This window comes from Oratosquilla oratoria, chromosome 18 (assembly GCF_046742065.1).
Source record: "Oratosquilla oratoria isolate Oo_2021 chromosome 18, ASM4674206v1, whole genome shotgun sequence".
NCBI classification, from domain to species: domain Eukaryota; kingdom Metazoa; phylum Arthropoda; class Malacostraca; order Stomatopoda; family Squillidae; genus Oratosquilla; species Oratosquilla oratoria.
Window position 1 is genome coordinate 56,064,964 of NC_134794.1, and position 25,000 is coordinate 56,089,963.

The 25,000-nt window shown below is 42.2% G+C and overlaps 1 protein-coding gene across 9 annotated transcripts in view; it reads right to left on the reverse strand.

The window, feature by feature from the left end:
* The window catches only part of LOC143035250 (ATP-sensitive inward rectifier potassium channel 12-like), a 309,593-nt gene that overhangs the window by 22,979 nt on the left and 261,614 nt on the right, over positions 1 to 25,000 (reverse strand). For all 9 annotated transcript variants that reach the window (XM_076202055.1, XM_076202054.1, XM_076202052.1 and 6 more), the window contains 2 exons: positions 9,654 to 9,798; positions 2,937 to 3,073 (listed from right to left, as the gene is read on the reverse strand). In XM_076202055.1, coding sequence (XP_076058170.1) covers positions 2,937 to 3,073; positions 9,654 to 9,798 — 282 coding nt within the window. The remainder of the gene's footprint in view (positions 1 to 2,936; positions 3,074 to 9,653; positions 9,799 to 25,000) is intronic.

Below are 25,000 nucleotides of genomic sequence, written 5' to 3' on the forward strand. Positions count from 1 at the left end.
TTTCAGCCACGCGACGACCAACATGCGGATAATTGGTCCACCCGCTGCGATAACTCGTCACACCGACAGATGACGTCAAGTGGGAGACCAACCTGACACATTGCCACGTTCCTCTGTTATGCCATATATTGACCAACTTGACTTCAAACTCTTATGAGTCCGCCAACGTTGCTGCAAGAAGAGCCGCTGGCGCCCCCCCACGTGACCAGGCACGTGCCACCTAGTCTGTCGTACGTGAAGTCGCGAGCCAGGCGTGCCGCAGCCCACCGCACCCACCAGACTCACCGGCAGTTAGAAGGAACAAAAAGACAAGCTGCTTAGTACCCCGCCACCACCGACTATCAGACGTTGAGTGCCTTCCATCAACAGCCCAGGGCGGACGGCGTACTGTTGCAGAGTCAGGCTGGGCTACTGCACCAGAGAGGAGCTGTACGACGGCTTCCAGGGGCAACAGTGCGATCACTGCTGAAGGCACAGCCGCCATCCGCTGCTGCACTACCTACTGTTTTGCCCGGCCACGGAGGCCCTCCGACCAGCGCCGAAGACCCCCGCCCACCCTGCAGAAGGCAGCCTCCTCAGCAGTCGGGCAACGAGAGCTGCCTTCCTTGTCCGCCACACGCCCATGGACGTGAAGCTTTGGGTACTCAGGGCGGCGCCCATGGACGTGAAGCTTTGGGTACTCAGGGCGGCGCCCCCCTCCTCGCTGACCTCCCCACGCCCTCACCTTCCACCCACTAGGGCACGACAACTCCCCCACTGGCGGGCTGTTGCCCGCATTGTATATTAATGTATGTATCCCTGTACAGATTCCATACAATAAACCTTTGATAATAATAAAAAAAATCAAACTCTATTCCTCTGAAGAAGCTACTCAGGCGAAACTAGTCAGGAATAAAAGTATTTCCCTCATCCCGTGTTCCCTTTACCTCCTATCAACAACAACAGCATCAACAGCAACAACAACAGTAATAAAGATAATAATAATAAAAATAATAATGAAAATAATAAAAATAATAATAAAAATAATAATAATAATAATGATAACAATGATAATAACAATAACAATAATAGTAATAACAATAATATCAATAACAATAATAACAATAATAATTATTATTGTTATTATCATTGATAACAATAATAATAATAATGATAATAATAATAGCAATAATAACAATGATAATGATAACAATAATAACAATAATGACGATAACAATAATAATAATAATAATGATAATAATAACAATAATAATAACAATAATAATAACAATAATAACAATAATGATAACAATAACAACAATAATGATAACAATAACAATAACAACAATAATAGCAACAACGACAACAATGACAACAACAATGACAATAACACTAATAATAATAACAACAATAACAACAACAATAATAGCAACAACAATAATAGCAACAACAATAATAGCAACAACAATAATAGCAACAACAATAATAGAAACAACAATAACAGCAACAACAATAACAGCAACAACAATAACAGCAACAACAATAACAGCAACAACAATAACAGCAACAACAATAACAGCAACAATAATAACAGCAACAACAATAACAGCAACAACAATAACAGCAACAACAATAACAGCAACAACAATAACAGCAACAACAACAACAGCAACAACAGCAACAGCAACAACAGCAACAGCAACAACAGCAACAACAACAACAGCAGTAACAACAACAGCAGTAACAACAACAGCAGCAACAACAACAACAGCAACAACAACAACAGCAACAACAACAACAGCAACAACAACAACAGCAACAACAACAACAATAATAATAATAATAATAATAATAATAATAATAATAATAATAATAATAATGATAATAATACTACTACTGTTTGTGCTACTTCGGATTTGTATATGGGGGACTGATATTTTCTAGAGACTGGCTATATGAAAGTGGTCCAGCTGTCTGAGACGGCGTTGTTAATAAATCCAGTCCACTGCCCCATACAGCAGGGTGAATATACAAACAGCATCGTATACTTTAATTTCTCTATGTGACCAAATATACTTTATCTCGTAGACGACCAACGGCTCTGAATCTTTGTTGATCCTCTCCAATATGTCGTTATCTATCTTATTAGCCGCTTCTAAGATAATCAAAGCATGACACCACTTGAAGTTGAGTGCTGTCAGGAAACTCATTTTTTCTCGTGTTTATTTGAAACCCCAGGATACAGTAGATGCTGGAGAGGGCATGTAGGATCCGCTGGAAGGATGCTGGGATGTGTGTTTTGGTGACTGCACCACAGAGGAATGGGGATGTGGCGCTCAAAACACGATTTTTCTTGCACTCGAATAGTCCTGCAGGGGCGGACTCCTCTTTAAACGGGTATCCAATTATCAAGAATATTCAGACAGGAAATGACTATTCAGATGCACAAGAAAATTATCTGACGTTTACAGCAACAAAACCTATGTTGGTCACCATGGTATTGAAAGGATTACGATGGTGGAATTTTACATGGTAGGGAATTCATTGGTATGTAAAGTTCAATTTGATCCAATGAGACCATTAAGTATTCTCTTTATAGTGTTTTGTTCTGGCTAGCGCGGCAGGCAAGATAATTAGGGTTTTGGTTGATCGAGATTCTATTTCCCCCGAGTTTCTATCGAATGTTTTCATCCGACGCGAGCCACAAAAAGTAAAATCCAATGTTATATAATAGAGGATCAGATGTGATACCACTGGAAAATACTCTAGGAAATATTACATTAACTGGCCTGGAACGAGGCTGGCAGCATTGCTTGTGACATTAATCACATCGACTCAATACTCTTGTGTTCGTGTACATGAAAACAACAATGACAATGCCGACGGCCTCTGCCAGAGATATTAGTCCCAAGGGTTCCAGCAAGTATCTTGTTACTGTGTTCCCCTTTCTTGCTTACCCGATATCGCTCTGTCTCTCAGGCAGATGTTCCTCGATGAGATCGCCGTGCGCGAAGACTATGATCCACCACATGAGGGCGAAGACAAGCCAGGAGAGCATGAAAGACATGGCAAAGACCAGCAGCGTCCATCGCCACTGTGTCAGAGAAAAAGACTGTTAATTTAAGTGGTGCGATGCCTCTAACATACCATCTACCTATACACCGAGGTTTTTTTTTCCCTTATAACGGAGGTAGCCAAGTCAAAGGCACGAACCCACTCCCACCCGTTCCACTTCTATCCACTGTTCTTGATTCCCTTTCATCTTAGCTCCTCTTGGATGAAGGGTCATCCTGGCTTCCTGCCCGTTGCCCGGGTCAGAAGCAATGCAGCATGAAAAAAAAATACCCACTGCAGAAATTAGAGAAGACGGGGAGGAATTACTTCGGGCAGCGTCAAAATACCATCCATACACAACCATTCTTCACTCACCCCTGTCACCTGTTTTCTCCCTTCCTTACTCGACAGACATAGAAAAAGGAGAAGGTTGAGAAACAAAATACCTTCAGCTGTGTCAAAATATCATACACACACGGCTGTTGTCGACTTAGCCCTACCCCTACCTTCTACCTTGCTTACCCAACAGACATGCCCCTCTTGCTCAAAGCTCCCTTCACCCCATCCATCCATCCATCTCATCCTCGGTCGTCTTCTCAAGTTAACTCCATCCACTCCTAACTTCCACACCTCTTTTGCTCATCTTTTTTCACCCATTCTTTCCATGTGTTCGAACCATCCCAATAATATTTTATCAACCCCATCTGCCAGCTCCCTCTACATCCCCACTCTCCTTCTCACCTCCTAGTTATTTACTCTATCCAACCTTGTAACTTCTACCATACTCCCCAGACACTTCATCTCAAACACATTCAAACTTGTCCTTTCCTCCTCTCTTAAATTCCAAGTCTCCGCCCCCATACAGTGCCGTCGGCACAATCGCCACTTCATATAATCTTCTCTTTACATATATTCCCGGATGCCTATTCCTGATGGGATTCTTCAATCACCCAAGACATTTACTTGTTTGTCTCAATCGAAATTTTACCTCCACCCCCACTCCTCCTTTTTGGCCACACGCGACCCCAAATATCTAAAACTGTCCGCTTCTTCTAGCCTCTCTACTCTAAGACTTCCTTCCAACTCTCATTCTTTCACCTTGTACATTTCATTACCTTAATTTTACCTACATATACTTTCAACTTTCTCATATCGCATACCTTCCAAAACTCCGTCACTAACTGCCTTAATCTCTCTTCTGACCCTGACACAAGCGCGGTGTTATCAACAAACAACAACTGAGTGAACTCCCAATTCTCCCCAATATCTCCATCCATCTTTAATCGCCTGCCCATTAACTTCGCATTTTCCTTCCATATCACCCCATCTATGTTCACGTTAGACAGCCATGGCGACATGACACAGTCCTGACGTAGCCCCACTTTCACCTCATTCCACTCGTCCTCTCCATTATCAATTCTAATACAGGCTCTACTACTCTAGTAAAAACACTTGACTGCCTCAACTTTCCATCAATCCCATATATCTGAAATACCTTTTACCTTTTCCTCTCTGCCTGACTCACCTCCCCTTCCTCTCTTAACTTCTTTCCAAAACATTTTTTTATTCTTTTCAAAATTTTCTGTCATACTCCCCCCCATTTCCTGATTGCCTCTTTTATTTTGTGTTTTACTTCTCTCTCTCTCTCTCTCTCTCTCTCTCTCTCTCTCTCTCTCTCTCTCTCTCTCTCTCTCTCTCTCTCTCGTTTCTTTTTTCTTTCTTTGTACCATGGAATAGATGTTGGGGACATTCGTGGATACAAAGGTAGGTTCATATATGTTAATGTGATGGTAACACAGGAGGACTGCCGAAGTCACAGGCCCGGTATAGGGCTGTTCAGGTCAAAGACCTGACCATGGGACTGCCTAGGTCAAGTACCTGGCAGGAGGACTGCAGGTCGAGACCTGGCATAGGTCTGTCCAGGTCGAGGACCTGACAGAAGGTCTGTCTAGGTGGGAAACCTTATCTCACCTGACATCCCAGCCTGTAATTCCCGGATCATATTCTTAATTAAACGAAGAAATCACCATCAAGGTATTTCTCGCCCGTATTAAGTCCCCCTCTTATGTAACACCCCATTACACCCCAATTACTAGATCAACTCCTAATTAATAAAACTGGCTTAACCTTTATGGTTGCTGCATAGCACCCCTCCCCCCCAGCATAACCCACTTTTTCATGTTTTATCCGAAATCAACAAATCATTATTTGAAAAAAAAAAAAAATCCCTGTGGTAGTGTGATCTACAAAAAAAATTCTTTCCAAACAACAAATGCACATAGTATGCAATTATCTCGACACCATTAATAATAAGAAGAAAAAATTGTCAATGTACACCAGAGGTTGAAATAAGAATACAACCCAGGAGTCTATACGACACTATGGATATCGTAACTTAGCATACATAAGCAGATGGGCAGACCTAAAAATCATCCCCAACCCCAACATAAGCTCTACTAATCCTTATTAAAAGCATTTGACTGCCCTCAACAGTTTTCCTCCTATTCCATATAACTACAATACCTCCCTCAAAACTTTCCTATCTACCCTGTCATAGGTCTTCTCTAAATCCATAAAAGAAAATTTTAAATCCTTAACTTCTGCCAAAAAATTCACGCAAATCTGTTACCACAAATATTTGATCCATGTGCCGTCTATCTTTCCTAAACCCACACTGTCGTTCACCAATTACTTCCTCGGATCCTCTCTTAATCCTTCCAATCAACATCCTCTAATATGCGTATTTAACTACGCTCAAGAAACTGATCCCTCCAAAACTACTACATCTACACTTGTACCCTCTTCCTTTGTCAAACAGAACTATAAAAGTACTACTCTAGTCACCCGTCACACTACCCTCCCATAGGTACACATTAAACAACCTAAGTAGCCTCTACTGTATTTGTCAAACACTCTCCATGACACCCATCGAATCCAAGCGACTTACCAGTTTTTATCATTTTCAATGCTTTCTGTACCTCATCTCTTCATATATCCCTGTCATTTTCTTCTCCCCTCACAGTCATTTTCCTAATTCCTCCCACTACTACAATAAATCAATCTCAAACCTTCTTCACATTCAACAAATCTCTGAAATACTCTACCTATCTTCCCCTTATCGCCTTCACTTCCATTAATATCTGTCCATCTGTACATTTGTGTTCTCCTCTCTACCTAACTCAACCCTCTTCATTCTCTTCCCTTCCTTCCAAAACATATTTTCTTCCTTTTAAAACAATTCTGTTAAATTCATACCCCTCTACACCTGCTTCTCCTCACTTCCTCTTGTTCCTCTAATATTTTTCCTAGTTCTATTTTGCAAATGATCTAAAAATGATCGGTTCTCCTCTTCATACTACCATCCACTACTTTTCCTTCTGTTCCTCCCACATCAACCTCGTTCCACATAACATTTTTTGCACACTTTGTTTCTTCCTCCTTGATCAGCACCCACTTTTCTTATACTTCTACCTCCTTTCTATCCCTCACCAACTCCCACACCTCTATGATCTCCTGGTATTGTCTTTCCTTTTCCATATCATTCAATTTGTCAACTCTCAGTGCCTCTTTTCTTCCCACCTTTTTCCTTCCCCTCTATTTTTCTCTCACTCAATTCCTTTCCTATAAAAAAAAGTGTAATACTCTCCACTCTCTCCCCTGAAAACATGAACGTCCAGAAATCTTCCTATCCTTCTTTTGGATAACACTACATTGTCTATAATGTCCTCTCAACCACACTTCCATTCACCACCGTTTTCCCTGTATATTTATGCTTTGACTCTTCTCTTTAATACTTCCTTTCTAAGCAACATCATCTCTCCACTAAGCATTGAAAATTTCCAACACCACTACAAACATATTTCTCCCAAATCTCTCTAAACACCAATTCAAATATCTCCAGATATCTTCCTTTTCCTTTTCACTTTTCCCTACAGTATATGCACTCACAAAAGCCCACATCCCCCATCCCAGTTTCACCTTCGCCCACATAAACCTTGAAGAGACTCCCTTCCACTCCACCAAACGCTTCTCTATCTGATAATTTGAAAGAGAGCTACTCCATCCATGGCTCACTCCACAATCACTCCCTACGCTCGCACCATATCGCTCCTGACACTCTCCCCCCCCACCACACTCCCAAATTCAAAATCACCCCTTTTGCTTTCAACTTTGTGTTACTTGACGCCAATACTTCAATCTTCCTTTTCGCAAACAAACTTCCAGTATCTTTCATTTTACACACACACACACACACACACACACACACACACACACACACACACACACACACACACACACACACACACACACACACACACACACACACACACACACACACACACACACACACACACACACACACACACACACACACACACACACACACACACACACACACACACACACACACACACACACACACACACACACACGACTCGGTGGCGCGGTTGGTAGAGTCTCCGCCTGTCACTACGGCGGTCCGTGTTCGAATCCTGCCCAGGGCTGAAATAATTTCAATATCGCCGCGCTTCGAGTCGTTACTCCAACTCTCGTGGAGTATAGTATAGTGTGTGTGTGCGTGTAAGGTCACAGCATTACCCATAGACCGGTCATACGAGCTCTGAGCTCTCTTCCGGGAGGGAAATAGCTGTCGTTCACGAGTCCAACATGTGATCCAAAGACCATGGTGAATCTCACACAGACACACACACACACACACACACACACACACACACACACACACACACACACACACACACACACACACACACACATATGTGTTGACGGTAGTTTCGGCTACATTGCTGTGCCCGTGGTCACGCTGATGCGTCGCCTCTCCAGTCTGTCTATTGTTCTGCCAGTTGGTCCAGGATACCGTTGATTCCGGCACGAATGTGATTTTGTGTCAGCATGGGTTGATCCGGTATTTTTCAGAAAAATCTATCCAGATAGATTTTGAATTTCTCTGGACTTAGGGTGTGTGGGTCACGCAAGTATCTTGGGAGAGCAATGAAGAGTTCTTTTGGTCGCAAAAAAATTCTCTTTAATAAGCGTCTTGGCTCTTGTAGCTACCCTGGGATGTGTCCTCTCTACATGGCAGAGTCGTCCCAGTCGCTGGTGCGCTGTATAATGATGTTTAAGTTATTCGTTGCGCAGCTAGATAGTATTTTGTTGATACATTTTTCTCTGGGACTTTCCAATGAAAGGAGATGGGGGGCTTGCAATCTGTCTCAGCAATTTAGAGGTTGTACGGCAAATAGCTTACTGGTGCATGCCCCCTGGACCGCTTCCATAGACTGCTCTTCTCCCACTCTACATGGTCTCCATAGCTGACAGCAGTACTCTAGCAATGACAAAACAAGTGCCTTGTAGAGCGTCAGCACGGGCCACCAGCGTCACGTGTCCTGAAAATGAGGAGGATCCAACCAGACCGAGTGCGTTTTCTTTACAATTTTATTTGTGTATTGTTGTTTGAAGTTGCCATCATGGCTAAGAGTAACAATAAGGAGGTTCCTTACATTTTCCTTGGTGGAAATATCAGATTCATCTTTTGCAAAGTATACATGGGCGTCTTTGTCACTCGTGTTTACGCAGTAGTGTAGACGTTTGAGTTTACTGCAATTAAATGACGTTATTTTTCTAAGACCAGTCATGTAATGCCGATAGGTCATTCTATAGTAACTGAGCTTCGTGTTCTGAGGACACTTCCCTCAGTATAGTGGTGTCATCGGGAAAAGGAAGCAGCATATGAATGCTTGACAATTTCGTTGATATCAACAATGTATATGAGGAAGAGAAAGGGACCAAATGTAGAACCTTGTGGCACTCCACTGATGACGGAAGATCGATGAACAACCACACAACCTGTACCCATCGACTTGCTCGTGTCAGTGAGGTAACTGTCCAGCCAAGCCCCAGTTTTCCCTGAGATGCTAATTTACTTTAGCTAATGGTAGAGAATTCCGTGATCTACCTTTTCATACGTTTTAGCAGAGTCTAGGTAGATCACCGTCTTATTAAATTCAATCGCTTTAGAAATTTTTTCGTAATGGGCAAACAGTTCTGTTGGATATAATCCCCGTTAGTGAGCCATATTGATATTTATTAACCTTGTCATTCTCTTCATAATAACCTTACATGTGTTTCACAAAAAAGTCTCAACACTTTGTTCACACACATACACACATACTGACACACACACACACGCACACACACACATACACGGACAAATACACGCACACACAAATACACACACACACACACACACACACACACACACACACACACACACACACACACACACACACACACACACACACACACACACACACACACACACACACACACACACACACACACATACACGGACAAATACACACACACAAATAAACACACACACACACACACACACACACACACACACACACACACACACACACACACACAAACACATACATTCAAACAAACACACATGCACTAAAAAATTAGGTAAATTCAGCGCCCACTAGACATTACTGTAATTTCCTCGCAAGCACTCCTGTCTACACAGCTCCTCATACAGATAAGGCTCCCGAGGCATCCTCCTACCTAATGAAACCTGAAGGGGGGTACATTTGCACCTGTATATCGACGAGTGTGGTGAAGATGTCTTGCAGGTACCTCCTCCTGCGTTTGGCCACGTTGGTCTGCGTGACGTTGCATTCGCCGTTTTTGTACACGACTCGTTTTCGTATTTTCTTGCCGCTTATCCTCGTGTGTCGATATCTGGCGATTGAAAAGACATATGAGACGAAGGATAATTTCTATTCTATATAAATCTTCTCAGGATTATTAACTGTCATGGGTGTGTATAATCGAGACAAAAGTAAACATTATCATGGTTAGAATGATGCTGCACTTTCCCGTAGAGTTCATGTGAGTATTTTTGGGGTGAAGCCAATTTTGTACTATCCAATATAAGAAAAGAATATATATATGAGAAAATATATGATATGACCTGCACATGGTGATGACATACATTTGATAACAATGTGCACAAGCCTTTAATTACAACCAGGATGATTTATATGAAAATTCAGGACATACATTGTGACCTTGACATGTTGTTGAATTGTGCTTTATAAAAAGGTAATTAATCAGCCACCCTGAGTCCACTGCTGAACAAAGGCCTCCTTCATACCATTCCATGACTCGCATGACTGCACCAAATGTCATGTTACTCCTGCAAACTTCTCTATCTCAGTTCTCTACTTTCTGTCTGGTCTCTTTGTTGCGCACTTCCCATATTGCGAATCCAGTCATTAACACACTTGCTCCATCGATCGTCAGTCGTTCGCGCTAACTTACCTGACCAATTCAGCTCTTTTGCTGCCTCCACAATATCTTTCTCTCTTGTCTCCTCTCTCACCCAACTTGCTCTCTTTCGGTCTTTCAACGTTGTAACTACTCTCTATCTATCTCTCTCTCTCTCTCTCTCTCTCTCTCTCTCTCTCTCACACACACACACACACACACACACACACACACACACACACACACACACACACACACACACACACACACACACACACACACACACACACGCCCAGGCCTGAAATAATTTCAGTATCACTGCGCTGCGAGTCGTTACTCCACATCTATTGGGCTGGGAGTTGGATGTGTGTGTTCGTGTAAAGTCACAGCATTACCCATAGATCGGTTATATATGAGCTCTGAGCTCTCTTCCTGGAGGGAAATTACTGTCGATCACGAGTCCAACACGAGATCCAAGTCCATGGTGAATCACACACACACACACACACACACACACACACACACACACACACACACACACACACACACACACACACACACACTCCTTAATTTTGCTTCAATCGCCTTCATTAGTTTCGTGGTGTTACACCCGTATATAATGATGGGCATTATAAATTTATTGTAAATTTTGTGTTTCAAACATAATTGTAGAGAGGGTCTCATGATCTTCTTTAACCTACCAGACGTTTTCCAACCCCAACCAATTGTAATATGCTTTTTTTATTTCAATATCAATGTCTTTAGTCACTTTCACCTTCTGATCTAAATAATTTTACTCTTCAGCTTCTACAAGAGCCTCACCATCGAATATAATCTCTTTACTTTGAACTTTCGTGTTGAGCATTACTTTGAGTTTGCTCTTGTTCATTTTTATACCTACTTTGAAACTTCCCTTGTTCAGATCACTCGGCATATCTTGCAAGACTTCTGCTCTTCCTGAAATAAGAGTAACGTCATCTTAGGAGATTAGAATATTCGCCATTAATATTCAAACCTTTCTCTCCCAAACTTAGTCCTCTGAAAATCTCTTCCAAGGAAGCTGTAAGTAGTTTGGGTGAAATTGTATCATCTTGCCGTACTCTTTTCTTGATCTATATCTTTCTCTAAAACCCTTACGATGTGTTCGTTTGCAACCTGGTTGCATAGCGAGTTTAGTATTTCTGTTTGTTCTACCGAGTCAAAAGTCTTCTCGTAATCTACAAAACTAAACGAAAAGGTATATTGTATTCTGTCGTCTCCTTTGCTCTCATTCAAAAACAGAATTATGGTACGTAAGAGGATAAAATCACACGCACTCTTGTGAGCCCAATCAAGTAAGCTATTTTTCCCTCTTTCTGTTTCTCTATTCTCTCCCCGTCCTTCACTTCTCTTTTTTCTTCTTACAAATTTATTTTCTCTTTAGAGTAGAAGCATACAAATTATTACTGTAAATTGATATTATAAACCTTCTTGGCTACACGAGATATTTCGTCACGGAATAAACTTCACTACTTGTGAAAGCTATCTATTCTATTATTCTATGTACCAAAGTCCTCTTTCCTCCTTCAAGGGAAGGCAAGCACCCACTCCCACCCATTCCATTCCCATCCACCACCCATTGTTTCCTTCTCATTTTAGATCTTCGTGAAAGAAGGGTCATCCCCGCCTCCTGCCTACCGCCCGGGCCAGAAGCAGTACAGCAAGGCATAGCACATCCCCACTAAGGCAGCTTCATTTAACGGCGGCCCTCCCTCATCGTCCTCTCACGCGGAAAATAGAGAAAACGAGGAGAAATCCTTTTCGGCTGCGACAAAATATTACCCATACACAACCATTCCCCACTCACACCTATTCCCTGCTTTCTCTCTTTCCTGCTCAACAGGCAATCCCCTCTTGCTCAAAGCCCCTTTCACCCCATCCGTCCATCTCATTTTTGGTCGCCTCTTCAGATTCTTTCCATTCATCTTTGCTGTCCACACTCTGCTAATCCTTCTTCGCTCAGTCTATGTGCCCCCCAAAAATAAATAAATGAATAAATAAAATAAAATAGAATAAGGATTGCAAAAAGATTACGAAGGAAGAGCATGCCAACAGGAGACCATTTGGTCCTTAACTAGGTCGGATGCGGAAAAAAGTAGGTAAATGATGTTGCAAGATGATTGAAAGGAAGAGTCAATCTTTTACATGATTGATAAGGAAGAGTCAATCCTTTAGATGTCTAGCGCGTACACGCGCGCACTCACGCATATGGAGTGACAGAGAACTCCAACGTCTTCAGACAACTCTCGAGGGACCCTCCATTGTGCTCGGATCTGTCTCCTAAGGAACGCTCCATTGTCACCGGATCTCACAGTGACCAGCAAAGCCAGGCGTTTCGGACCACGCCCAAACACCTGGCAAAACAATAGACATATCCGTCCAACTCTACCAACCTTTTCCTATCAGCATATGTCAACACTTGTAAATGGAATTTTGGCAAGTCCCCGATTTTTCCTGGGAGGTTGCTTCACGTTTGTAAAAGAGAGGAGACTGAGACATTAAAACGAACGGACTTTCACCTCGTTTGCCTCACCAAACCTTAAATGTAGATTCCAACTACAAATCTACAATGAATAAAATAAAAATGTAAAAAAATAAACAAACAGAAAAATAACAATAATTAATCATGAATAATGAACAATAAAAACAATGAATAATAATAAATAAACAAAATAAAATAAATGGTAGACATTACGGCATGTTGCTTAGGAGCTTATCTGAACGAATCTTAAAAATTCGAACTGTACTACATTGCACTGCCTCTGCACTTTGAGATATTGAAGTCCATTTGCCATTTTACCGACCATGTGAACAATTGCATCCAGATCACTGACCGTGCTCTTACCTCACGCTTGTGAATGACCTGACCCAAGGAACTCCGTGACCCGACCTCTGACTGCGCTAATGACGTCCGGGCTGACCATGTACCTTACCCTGTCATAATCATCTGGGTTGGTCTCGTAAGTGAAGAATTGTCCTAAATACTTTCTCATCTCATCAAAATTGGCTCTTCTGAAGTCAGGAACGTTTTTCGCATTATTTATTTCTTGATGATCGCCAGAGCCTACTATCTCCCACTTTTACGTTTCTCGTTAGATTCTCATTTTTAGTTGATAGTAAGTTCAGGGTATTCTCTCCTCTCGTAGGATTGGTAATTGCCTCAGAAAAAGAACGGAGGTGACACTTACTTTGACTTTGTCTGGGTAGTTGCCGAAAAAAGAAGATATTCAAAGATATTCAAGAATAGAATCTGGTGACCTCAAGCACACCTGTCACCCTACGCTGAAAAGATGTCATCGACATTCCTAAACCGAATCATCTCACATAAGATCATAAGAACATAAGAATGAAGGAGACTGCAAGAGACCATAAGGCCTACACTAGGCAGCTCCGTATCCATCACCACCTGCCATCCCTATCTATAGAGTTGTCTAATCGTTTCTTAAAGCAACTGATATTTTCAGCGCTTACTACATGATTACTAAGTTTATTCCATTAGTCGACCACCCTATTAGTAAACCAATTCTTGCCTGATGGTGAGTAAAAATTGGAACACATAATGCAAACTATAAAATTAATTCTGGAAAGAAAAAAGCATTAGAAGAGTATAAGTTAAAAAAAAAAAAAAAAAAGCCAAAGGGGGACTTTGGGTTAATATTGGAGAATAACTTAAGGTTGACTTCAATGATGGAAGGAAGATTTTTTTTAATGAAACTGCCAAAATTTACTAAGTAACAAAAAATACTATTGACAAGGAGGAAAATTTGCTTATTAGTCCAAAGTAGGTAGACTTGAGATGAATGAAGTATTTTCCGGAATTATTGAATGTTTATGAAGATGTTTACTCAAATGGAGAGCATAGAGAACAGTACTTATCTGTAAACTATAATGGAATACAAGAAATAACTTCTGAAGAAGTCAATCAAGCTATGAGAAGTATCGAAAATAGAAAAGCACTTGGATGTAATAGCATCCTCTTCGAACTATTAAAAGAGTAGGTAATTTCCCTCACACTGTATTTCTGACTGGGTTCCTTGGTATTAGCGCGAAGCGCGTGTTCGTGAGCATTGTCACGTGAGCGCTAAGTGTGTTGAAATTCGATGTCCTATTTTTTCTTCTTCTTCTTCTTCTTCTCCTTCTTCTTCTACTTCTTCTTCTCCTTCTCTTTCTTCTCCTTCTCCTTCTCCTTCTTCTTCTCCTTCTCCTTCTCCTCCTCCTTCTCCTTCTTCTCCTCCTTCTTCTGCTCCTTCTCCTTCTTCTTCTTGTTTGTTCTTCGTTGGGCCAAAAAAATAGGAGAGCATTCGGAGCGCGCTTGGCACATCAACGTATACGCTCTATTTCCGAAATAGCACCGCAAGAGAATCACAACCCAGCGTATAGCGCCGGTGGTCTTCAGTGCAAAGAGCTGACTCGGATTGTGTTCTTTGGTTTCGCGCGAAGGGTGAGGGTATGAGCATTGTGACGTGAGCGCAATGCGCGTTAACATTTGGTGTCTTTCACTTCTTCTTCTTCGTTCTTTGTTGGACCAAAAAATTGGAGAACATTCGGAGACTGCTCGGAACATTAACGATAACGCATGAACAATGTCAACGGTCGTGAGGGTCCTGCATTTTATTTATTTTTAGTATATTACTTGAAAAAATACATGAGCTCTTTAAAATGACATTCAGAACAGGAATATGAAAACAGTAATAAAGATGACTGCAGGAACTATAAAGGTACATTGCGCCACATATTGGGAAGATGTACGAAACAAATTTGGAGAGAAGACCAAAGGAAGGAGTAGAAACAAAGCTAGATGTATCTCAATATAGATTCGTACCCAACAAAGGCACGACTGGTCTCATTTTGTCGCTAAGAATATTGTTAGAGAAAGCCTAGGAGTTAAATCTTGATCAACACATAATTCTTCTTGACTTAGAGAAAGCTTTTCATAGGGTGCCTAGAAAGATTCTGTGAGATATTGCAAGACCAATATTATGATACAAGTCCAATTCTATTTGTGCCATAAAGGGCCTCTATAATTCGTGTGAGAGAATGGCAAAATCGTCACAAAATCGAGAACATTAGTTTACAGTGTAACAACACGAATGACGCAGGGTTCTGTGATTTTTCCATTGCTTTTCATTTTATACATGGATAGTTTCATGTCCTTAGCGTGAATAGAATCATGTGGTTGTGCTGTGCACCTTGTGTGTATAAAGTCTCCTGTCTTGCGTGAATACGATGTGTTGTGTATGGTCATTAATGTAATTTATAATTTTTATTTCATGATATATAAACCAATGCGCAATACCCGTCTGTTGGGGCGCGCTTCGAAATAAGTTCCGTCAGATCACGACAAGCTCAGAAACGTTACATAATTTGGTGCGAAAACTTATTATTCATTCCCATTGGTTGAAGGTGTTTAAACTACCTACTTAGATACGTTTCGGTATCCCGGAAAATGTAAGCACCGATTCCCGGGCTATATAAGGTGAAGCATAAAAAAGACACACACACACAGATTACCGAAAGAGGATCACAGAGAAAACCAAAGGAGAGAACAGAGAAGACAAGAAAAGAAGCAGACGCCCACGGGCGATCTGAATCTACGTAGAAAATTGTTGACATTCGTCGATTACGACAACTCAAATAAACAAATCCTTTGCACCTCAAGTACCGAACCCGTAATTTGGCAATCTCCACGCGAAGTGTAGAACCTTCGTTTTCCCGCATTGTTTCGGACATATCCAGACTAAGTGCGACTGTACAATCTCTGTTATTTCTCGACTACAAAACATCAACAAGTCTCCTATGTGTTCTCGACTACCAGAAGTTATCGTGCATTAGCCTCTCCTCAAACAATTCATTTGTTCCCGAGACTTAAAAATCGGTGGTGCGACTTCTATCAACCAGAATCAAGACTTGTGTACACCATAATCAAGACTTCATTTCGCAAATTTTGATCTTATGTATACAAACGCACACCTAGCTACTCTATCTATTAATTGATAATATATCCATTTAATTCATGTAGCATATATTGCTATTCTTTCTTATTCTATGTCCATTTGTGTTGTTTGCATCTAATTTATTATTGTAAATAATATTTGATTTTAACGAAGAGTTTAATTATCCTGCCTGAACTCTGTCGCTCGTCCGATCTGTGCTCGGCCTTATTATTATTATCATTATTATTATTTTCGTGTCACGACTAGCCTGGTCCATAGGTGGGTCGTGGCAGATAGAATACTGAGGAGGACGCAAGGGAGAAAATTGCCTCATTTTCGCTAATGCAGTCGATGTTGCTCTTATACCATCCAGCATCAATGATCTGCAGAATGTGCTGAATAACTGGCACTAAGTCTTGCAGGTAAAAGGTCTAAAACTTAACATAAGAAAATGCGAATGGATGACAGTAAATATAAATATATATGTATATATACTGATTATGGTAGTAAGATGATACCCGTAATTGGGCCTCATCCACAGATCTTACTACGTAGAATCCTCTCTCATTCCCCACCTTCCCACTCTCATTCCCCACCTTACCTCTCTAATCCCCACCTTCCGTCCTCACTAACCGTCTCTAGGCTTTATTGACCTTCCTCTGTCCTGATCATCCTATGTTTTATCAGATGTTGTGCGGCTATGGACTTCTAACCTCTAACAAGAAAAACGTCATACTAATAGAGGCTCATAAGATGTTTCTTTCGAGAGAGATTATTGGCTTTCTTAATTCTATAATGAATAACAAGGATTATCTTATAATTTTTGTTAGATTCACGTTTCTTTTGATAATATCTTTGATCGTTCTTTCTTGAATTTCATAGGCCTATTCAAGTCTGGGCGATGTTTTTCTCTTAAAGATACCACTTGTTGATGGTGTGTCTGGTTACTCTGCCATCGGTGTGGTATGGCTATCCATTTCAATAAGCGTTTGGGATATCCTATCAACTTCTTGATGGTCACTGTTCTAGTTATTGCAGTGAGACAGAGTTCTCCTGACGAGGGCACGAATGGTGGTATTATCGGGGTAAGAATCCCAACAATTTGGACAATTATTAAGGCGGCGTTCAAAGAAATGATTTTACTCACTCGCCTTGGCTAATAGTATCAGTAGCCGTTTGGATGCTGCCGAGACGAAGAGTTCTGAGACACTCACCTCATACGTACTGCGCCTGGCTGAGTCCGTCGTACGCGATTTACCGGCCCGATATGGAAGAGCATACCGATTTTGTTACCATCAACAAATTAAAAGCAACCATGCCCAAGCAATTCGCGAGGGTGCTCACTCGAAATAAGGAATTGTCCATTCCGGCAGCTCTACACGCCGCCATAGACTATGCGCAACGACATATCTTACCCATGAAGACCGAATATTCCGGCGACGTATACTCGGCCTTGGCACTATACCCTGCCACGACCCACATCTTACAATCACCCCTTACACCACCAAGCCATTCAAACTCTACGCTCAATAGGCTTACATATTTTTCCTCTCCTCGCCATTCGTGAGAGACAGGGACGACACTTCGAGAGGAGGACATATACACTTCTCATAGGGCCGACACTCCTCACAAGGCCGGGGGACACAGAAACACGTGGAAACGGAACCGGGGTCGTGGTATCCAAAACAGGTGGCGTCCTTACTGCACCCGTTGTAGGAAACTGAGCCACTCTACCGAGGCATGCTATTTTCGCCTACGCTGTCAGACAAGCACGCCTTGCCATGCCTGCGGCTGCCCTGGTCATTCGAGAAACGGAGGGCCTGTCTAGCTTTTCTAACAGTGATAGCAAGTCAAAAAACTTCTCGCTTCAAGGTAACTACCGAGCCTAGAAAGCACATTGAAATTGTCCACGTATGTTTTTCCAGCGCTCATAGTGCTGAGGTTAGGTTGGCCATGGTGGCACTTAAGTTGTTTAGGTCAAACATCACCCAGTCAGTTTGTTCTCTCCTCGATACGGGGACAGCGGTATCTCTAGTTCATAAGAGTGTCCTTCCCGTTGACGCGGAAGGTTTACAAGTGGGCACCACTAGTGGCGGATGGTTCAGAAATGCCTAACCTTGGCAAATTTACTGTGAATTTTGGTCGAGCGGGTTTGCAGTTTACACACACATTCATTGTCATCCATGAAGAGGTCCTTACCGCTAGGTTAATATTGGGTTTCTATTTCCTCTCGGCCATGGTTTACTGTGAATTTTGGTCGAGCGGGTTTGCAGTTTACACACACATTCATTGTCATCCATGAAGAGGTCCTTACCGCTAGGTTAATATTGGGTTTCTATTTCCTCTCGGCCCACAGGGTGAGTTTAACATTCCGTCTTTTAACATTCAAAGTTGATGGCCAGGATATTCAAGTAATCCTTTCAGGGACGAGTGTTTCAGCAAGACCTTTATTTTATATCTATTTATCTATTTATTTATTAATCTTTATTAATTTATTTACTTATTTTATTCATTTATTTTTATTTACTTATTTAATCATTCTTATTTGTCTATTTATTTATTTGTTTCATTTATTTATTTATTTTTTAGAGTTTTGGTTGTTTGTTCACGAGGGGAGGGGTTGTGAGTTGGCGCATGGTGTCGCCTTCTTCCCTTTTGCCCCGCCATCCATTCTACCCAAACGGCCTCGGCTGGCATCGTGAGTCACGCGGTGTCAACCCACCAAGAAGCCAACCCGCCAAGCAGTGTGCCCAAGCCATGTTGGATCCGCCCCACGCTACCCGGGCTGGGTCACGTGGTTGCTGCTCTGGGAGATGATTGGCAGGGGCACCTAAGCGGCCCGGCAAACAGCGGGTTGCTCGAGTTGGAGGTAATTCATTCTATGCGGCACCTCTGAGTTGACGAGAAATACCTCACGAACGCATCGCGTTCATTCTTGCAAACAAGGGAATCCGTCCTTCCCCTAGTTACAAACAGTTGTCAACTCCACCACAACTATTAGTGGCGGGACAAGAGGGAACAAAGTGACACCGCGCGTCAACACCCCCCCCCCCCACACACACACATCTCAGTGACCACAAAAATTGGGGTGCCGGCTTCAGTGTAACAATGCTGAAATTATTTCAGCTGGAGTGGGGGGATGGAACTCTGACCGCTGGATTAGCGGTTGCAAACAGTACCGCTTCGCCATCGAGCCACGCGCGAGTATGTGCGTGTATGTGTGTGTGTGTGTGTTTCACCTAGTTATATTATACGTGGTGGGTAGCTATGATAGTAGTGTATGTTTTGTGTGTGTGTGTGTGTTTGTGTGTGTGTGTGTGTGTGTGTGTGTGTGTGTGTGTGTGTGTGTTCACCTTGGTCTTTGGATCACGTGTTGGACTCGTTTTCGACAGCTATTTCCCTCTCGGAAGAGAGCTCAGAGCTTGTACAACCGATCTATGGGTAATGCTATGACCTTACACGCACACACACACCCAACTACCCGCCCACGAGAGTTGGAGTAACGACTCGAAGCGCAGCGATACTGAAATAAATTCAGCCCTGGGCAGGATTCGAACCCAGTACCCCTGGTACCACCGTGCTGAGAGTCTGAGCCTCTACCAACCGCGCCACCGAGTCGCGCGCGCGCGCGCGTGTGTGTGTGTGTGCGCGTATACGTAAAACCTAGACCCGTCTCAACGGCAAATATGAATGTCCCCAACGCTATCTAAGCTCCGCTATCTATCACCGCTATCACATGTGCCGACCCATATCACCCTGGTGCACTTAGAAAGACAAACACAGGAAACTGGAACGACTACCCTCAGTCCTTACAGCAAAAGTTTAATCAACGAAACAACACAGCGTGCAATCAACATCTAGTACCCCAACAAACCCACCCCACAAAAACAAGAAAACATCACCACATACTACAAATTTTTTTATGTCGTCAGAATGCAAGACCATGAAAAAATCCTTAAAAATATCATCACAAAACACGTCAAATCCACTAACCCAGACGGCAAAATATCACTAATCACATATTACAAGAACCGAAAGACGTCACAACTTTTATTGAGAAATCGCCCTCCCAAACTATCATCGTCTTTGCAACACAATTGTACTCTTCAGAACTGTAGTTCTCAACCATACATCGGGATGACGAGACCAAAACTTCCGAAACGATTAACCTGCCACCTACAACACGGGACCATTAAAAGCCATTATACCTCTAAAACATAAAACTTCCTTTACCCGCCAGAACCTAGAAGAAGGAATAACAAAAATAGACGACTAGCTTTCCTTGAAACAATGTATATAGCAAAGTTAAAGCAATCAAAAAAACACTTCACATGCACCTCTTACCACACCTACATCTTTACCAAGCAGTATTAACCCCCCGTGCTGAGGTACAAAGGCTGCACGTCCCTCAGTGGTACTTAGTGGAGATCCATCACACCTTCTTCAATAGTAGACATGAACATACGCAGCTCATACCTGGAGATATACCCAACCCAAAAACGCATGTGACCACCCCCTAATGATTCCTGGTGGCTATGGAGTAGCTAATCAGGACGACCGCTTTCCGCACCAACCAAGCAAACAGAAACAAACCATTATATAAAGGTTAAGCACACACACTCAACACATTCAGCCTAGAGATGGTCTCCAGAGAAGACCGAAACGTAGCAGCAACCAGTCCAACAATGCAAGCTAGAAATAGAAATAGATATTCTCAACGAAAAGTTAAACAATGTAGAAACAGTAATATCATTCAATCTCGTCTGTCTATATATATATATATATATATATAATATATATATATAATGTATATATATATATATATTATATATATATATAATATATGTGTATATATATATGATATATGTATATATATATAATATATGTATATATATATAATATATGTATATATATATATATATGTAATATGCATATATATAATATATGCATATATATAATATATGCATATATATAAATATATGTACATATATATATATATATATATATATATATTATATATATATATATATATCCTATCCGGGTGTGGTGGCTAGGCTTGAGAAGCTTAATGACTACGAAAGCTATGTCGACAGAAAGGAAATCTCTGCAGGGTCACCCATATCGAACAGGTTTTGTAAGAGAGATGAGACAAAGAGCAGCTCGCACACACAGTCGCAGGACCCACTGCTAACTGGCACGCCCCTGATGGTGAACAGGGAAATTCCTCATAGATATATGGGGCACCGTCACAACGACGGCGTGGACCATTGGGCACCTTATAGATATATAGGGCTCCACCGAATATAATGAATAAGGTGACACTTGAGAAATATCTCACCAGAAACCAGTTGGCAGGGAGGTGAGATTACTGCCAAAATTTCTTTATAGCAAAAATGAATTGCACAACCAAAAGAAAACCGGGCGTCCCTGTTGGATCATCGTCTCCTAAAGGCCCAACCGCAGTGTGCCATCGAATGTGAGTAAGCACTGTCCAAGCAGATCTAAGTCTTGGACATTAAATAGCATGAGGAAAATTAAGATCGCAAAAACGCTCTCTGTAACAGGGCTGCTACATGAAAGGGGGACTTAATGCGGGCAAGAAATACCTTGATGGTGATTTCTTCGTTTTGTTAAGAATATGATCTGGCGATTACAGGTTGGGATGTCAGGTTTTCCACCTACGCTCCATTCTAGACAAGGGGAGAGTTTCCCCAGTCTCCTCTGCTAGGTCACTGACCTAGGCAGGCCTTCTGTCAGGTCATTGACCTGGACAGTCCTCCTCTATGACGGGCACAACTGTCGTTATAAGAACGAGAGGCGTGTTGTTGTGGGTTGCCGTATGGGAGATGTGTTAGTTACAAAACAGGTTTTAGTTCCATTGTATGGGGTTAAGTTATATGAATGGTGGACGTGGCTAGATATGGCGTGTATATTGAAGTTACGGTAATGTAATTTAGTTAGGTATGAGAAAGAGGTAATTAGATCTGTCTGGTGACATTAGGCATTTCCGTGTTGTGGACACTGCGGGGGCGTTATGTTTGTCTTACTTTGCATTATTGAGTCAAGCTGTTTTTTGATTGAAGAATTTGTGAGGTCTGCAAGATTAGGGGTCTTGCTAAAGACGAGTACCATCTCGCATGTGTGTGGATCACGTGAATGGTTGGTGATGTTTAGTGGTGGTTACACTCTAAGAAGACCGCAGGCTGGAGAATTTAATGGAAGAACTATACAACAGCATCAAGTGGGACATCGTGGGACTGAGCGAAGTCTGAAGAACGGAAAGAATGAGTGAAGAAAGATTAGTAAAAGAAGTGTGGAAGGCACAGGTGGAGGGAACGAACTTGAGGGGACAACCGAGGATGAAATGGATGGATGGGGTGAAGAGCGAGCTGAGCAAGAGGGGAATGTCTGTTGAGCAAGGAAGGGAGAAGGCAGGAGATAGGAATAAGTGGAGAATGGCTGTGTATAGAATATACTGTTATGCAAGAAAGAGAGGGGCAGGAGAAGGGGATGGGGGGAGCTTATGTGTGAATGATATTTTGACGCAGTCCGATGGGATTTCTCCCCGTCTTCTCTTTTTATGCATGAGGGTATGGAGAAAGGGGGTCGCCGATTAAGTGAAGCGGCCTTGCTGTGGATGTGCTGTGTCTTGCTGCATTGCTTTTGATCCAGGGCAGTGGGTGTGATACAGGTATGACCCGTCATCCATGAGGAGCTAAGATGAGAGGGAGGGGAAAGGGTGGTGGAGGTGTGGGAGTAGGTACATGCCTCTGATTTGGCTACCTCCCTTATGAGGGGGAAAAGTTCTTGGTGTGCGCGCGCGCGCGCGCGCGTGTGTGTGTGAGTGTGTGTTTGTCTCTTTGATGAAAACTTATTTAATTTAATTTACGAATAATATTTTTCTCTGTGAATTCATACATATTGACGAACATGAATAAATACATAAACAAAACGATCTATTGATCGCGTAAAAACTAGATACTGACAATAAATGCAGATAGTCTTTTGCGGTCGGAAGAAGATACAGTAGATATCGGAAAAATGGAAAATGTGGAAGAACAGAAAAAAAAAAGAAAAGAAGTGGGGGGTCTGAGAAAGAGGAGGTTGTAGGAGAGGAGAGAGAGTGAAATATTTAAGTGAGGGCAAAGGGAGGGCGAAAGGACGGCGGTTAGAAGCTACGGAAGAGGAGGACAGGACAAGAGAGTGGAGGAGGAGGAAAAGGAAAGGAGGGCAATATATAAAATTGGGGAGCTTATGTTATGGAAAGAAGTAGGGTATGGAGAGTGAGGGAAATTAGGATTAAAAAGTAAGGAGAAAGGACGAGAAGAACGGTGAGATTGGAAAAAGGGAGTGTAGGTAATGGAGAGTAGGTACGGTAGGAAATGAAAATCAGAAATAGGAAAAAGAAGCGTAGAGGTAAGAAATTGGAAGAGGAGAATATGGGAGGAGAGGGAGAGAAATGGGAGGAGGAAGAGGGGTGAAAGGGAGAGAAGAGTGAGGGAGAGGAACAGGAGGAGGAGGAGAAGGATGGCAAAGAATGAACCATAGACGGCATATGTCGCATTCATATATGGTGTCAAACACAAGTGGAACTATATCTTAATAACGGTACCGAACATCACCGAATTATTGAGTCTTCTTGAAGATATCATCAGAAACGAGCTAATTCCGGCCGTCACCAACGGACGGATCCAAAACAACCAGAAAGAAAACTGCTTGAACTTCTAAGAATGGGAAGATTGGGCATTTCTAACTCGCTTAACAACCTTGGCAACATAGAACATCAAAACTTTCTGAGACTGACGTCATATCTGACAAATAACATCGTGTCACAAGATCAATAGAGTGAAACCAACGTAAGTGAAGTCAGAAAAATTAGAATTATATCAAAGGGCAGGGGGACAAGGCAGAAAGTGGAGCTTTGGACCTTGTTGGATCAGCCGTGGAAAAGAAATATAGCCATGGCACAGGAAGAAAGGACGTCCAAGTGGCTGAGAGCACTACCAATCAGGGATTCTATCTAAACAAAAAATAATTCACAAATGCCATTACCCTGAGGTATGGATGGCCATTGGAAAGGCTATTTAACAGATGACCCTGAGGTATACGGTTCGATCCAAATTATGCGATGATAGGCAAGCAGGGTGGATTTATTTGCATGAGATATGACGAGGTAAGGGATCTCACGGCCCAAATACTCCGTGATATTTGCAGGGATGTGACCACCGAACCAACACTACTCACCGTAGGAGGGGAGAATTTCAGGTGTCGCATCTCCAGCACATCAGACGAATATTTGACCCAACGGCTCCTATTACATTGACGTAACAGTTAATAAGGTGTCCCGCGCCAGAACTGACAGCGAAAAGATCAGTATGTACGAGAGGCGTGTACAGAATGTAGACCAGGGTTCAGTCACTCCAGTAACATTTGCAACTTAATAAGATGGGATGGATTCACGGGCAAAGGCAGTAAAGGAACAACAGACGAAGAGCATTATTGTAACGTGGAATAGAATATCATTCTTACTCTTTAGATCAGTTCTTCAATGTATAAGAGGTACCAAGTCTCCACCCCCCTGATTCAGCACACACACAGAACCTCGAATTTGAGCAGATAGTAGTAGAAAGTAGGATAAATGAACGTCAATACTAGGTTTGATCAGATATAAGTCAAATGAAATATAAAAGGCTTGTCGACTC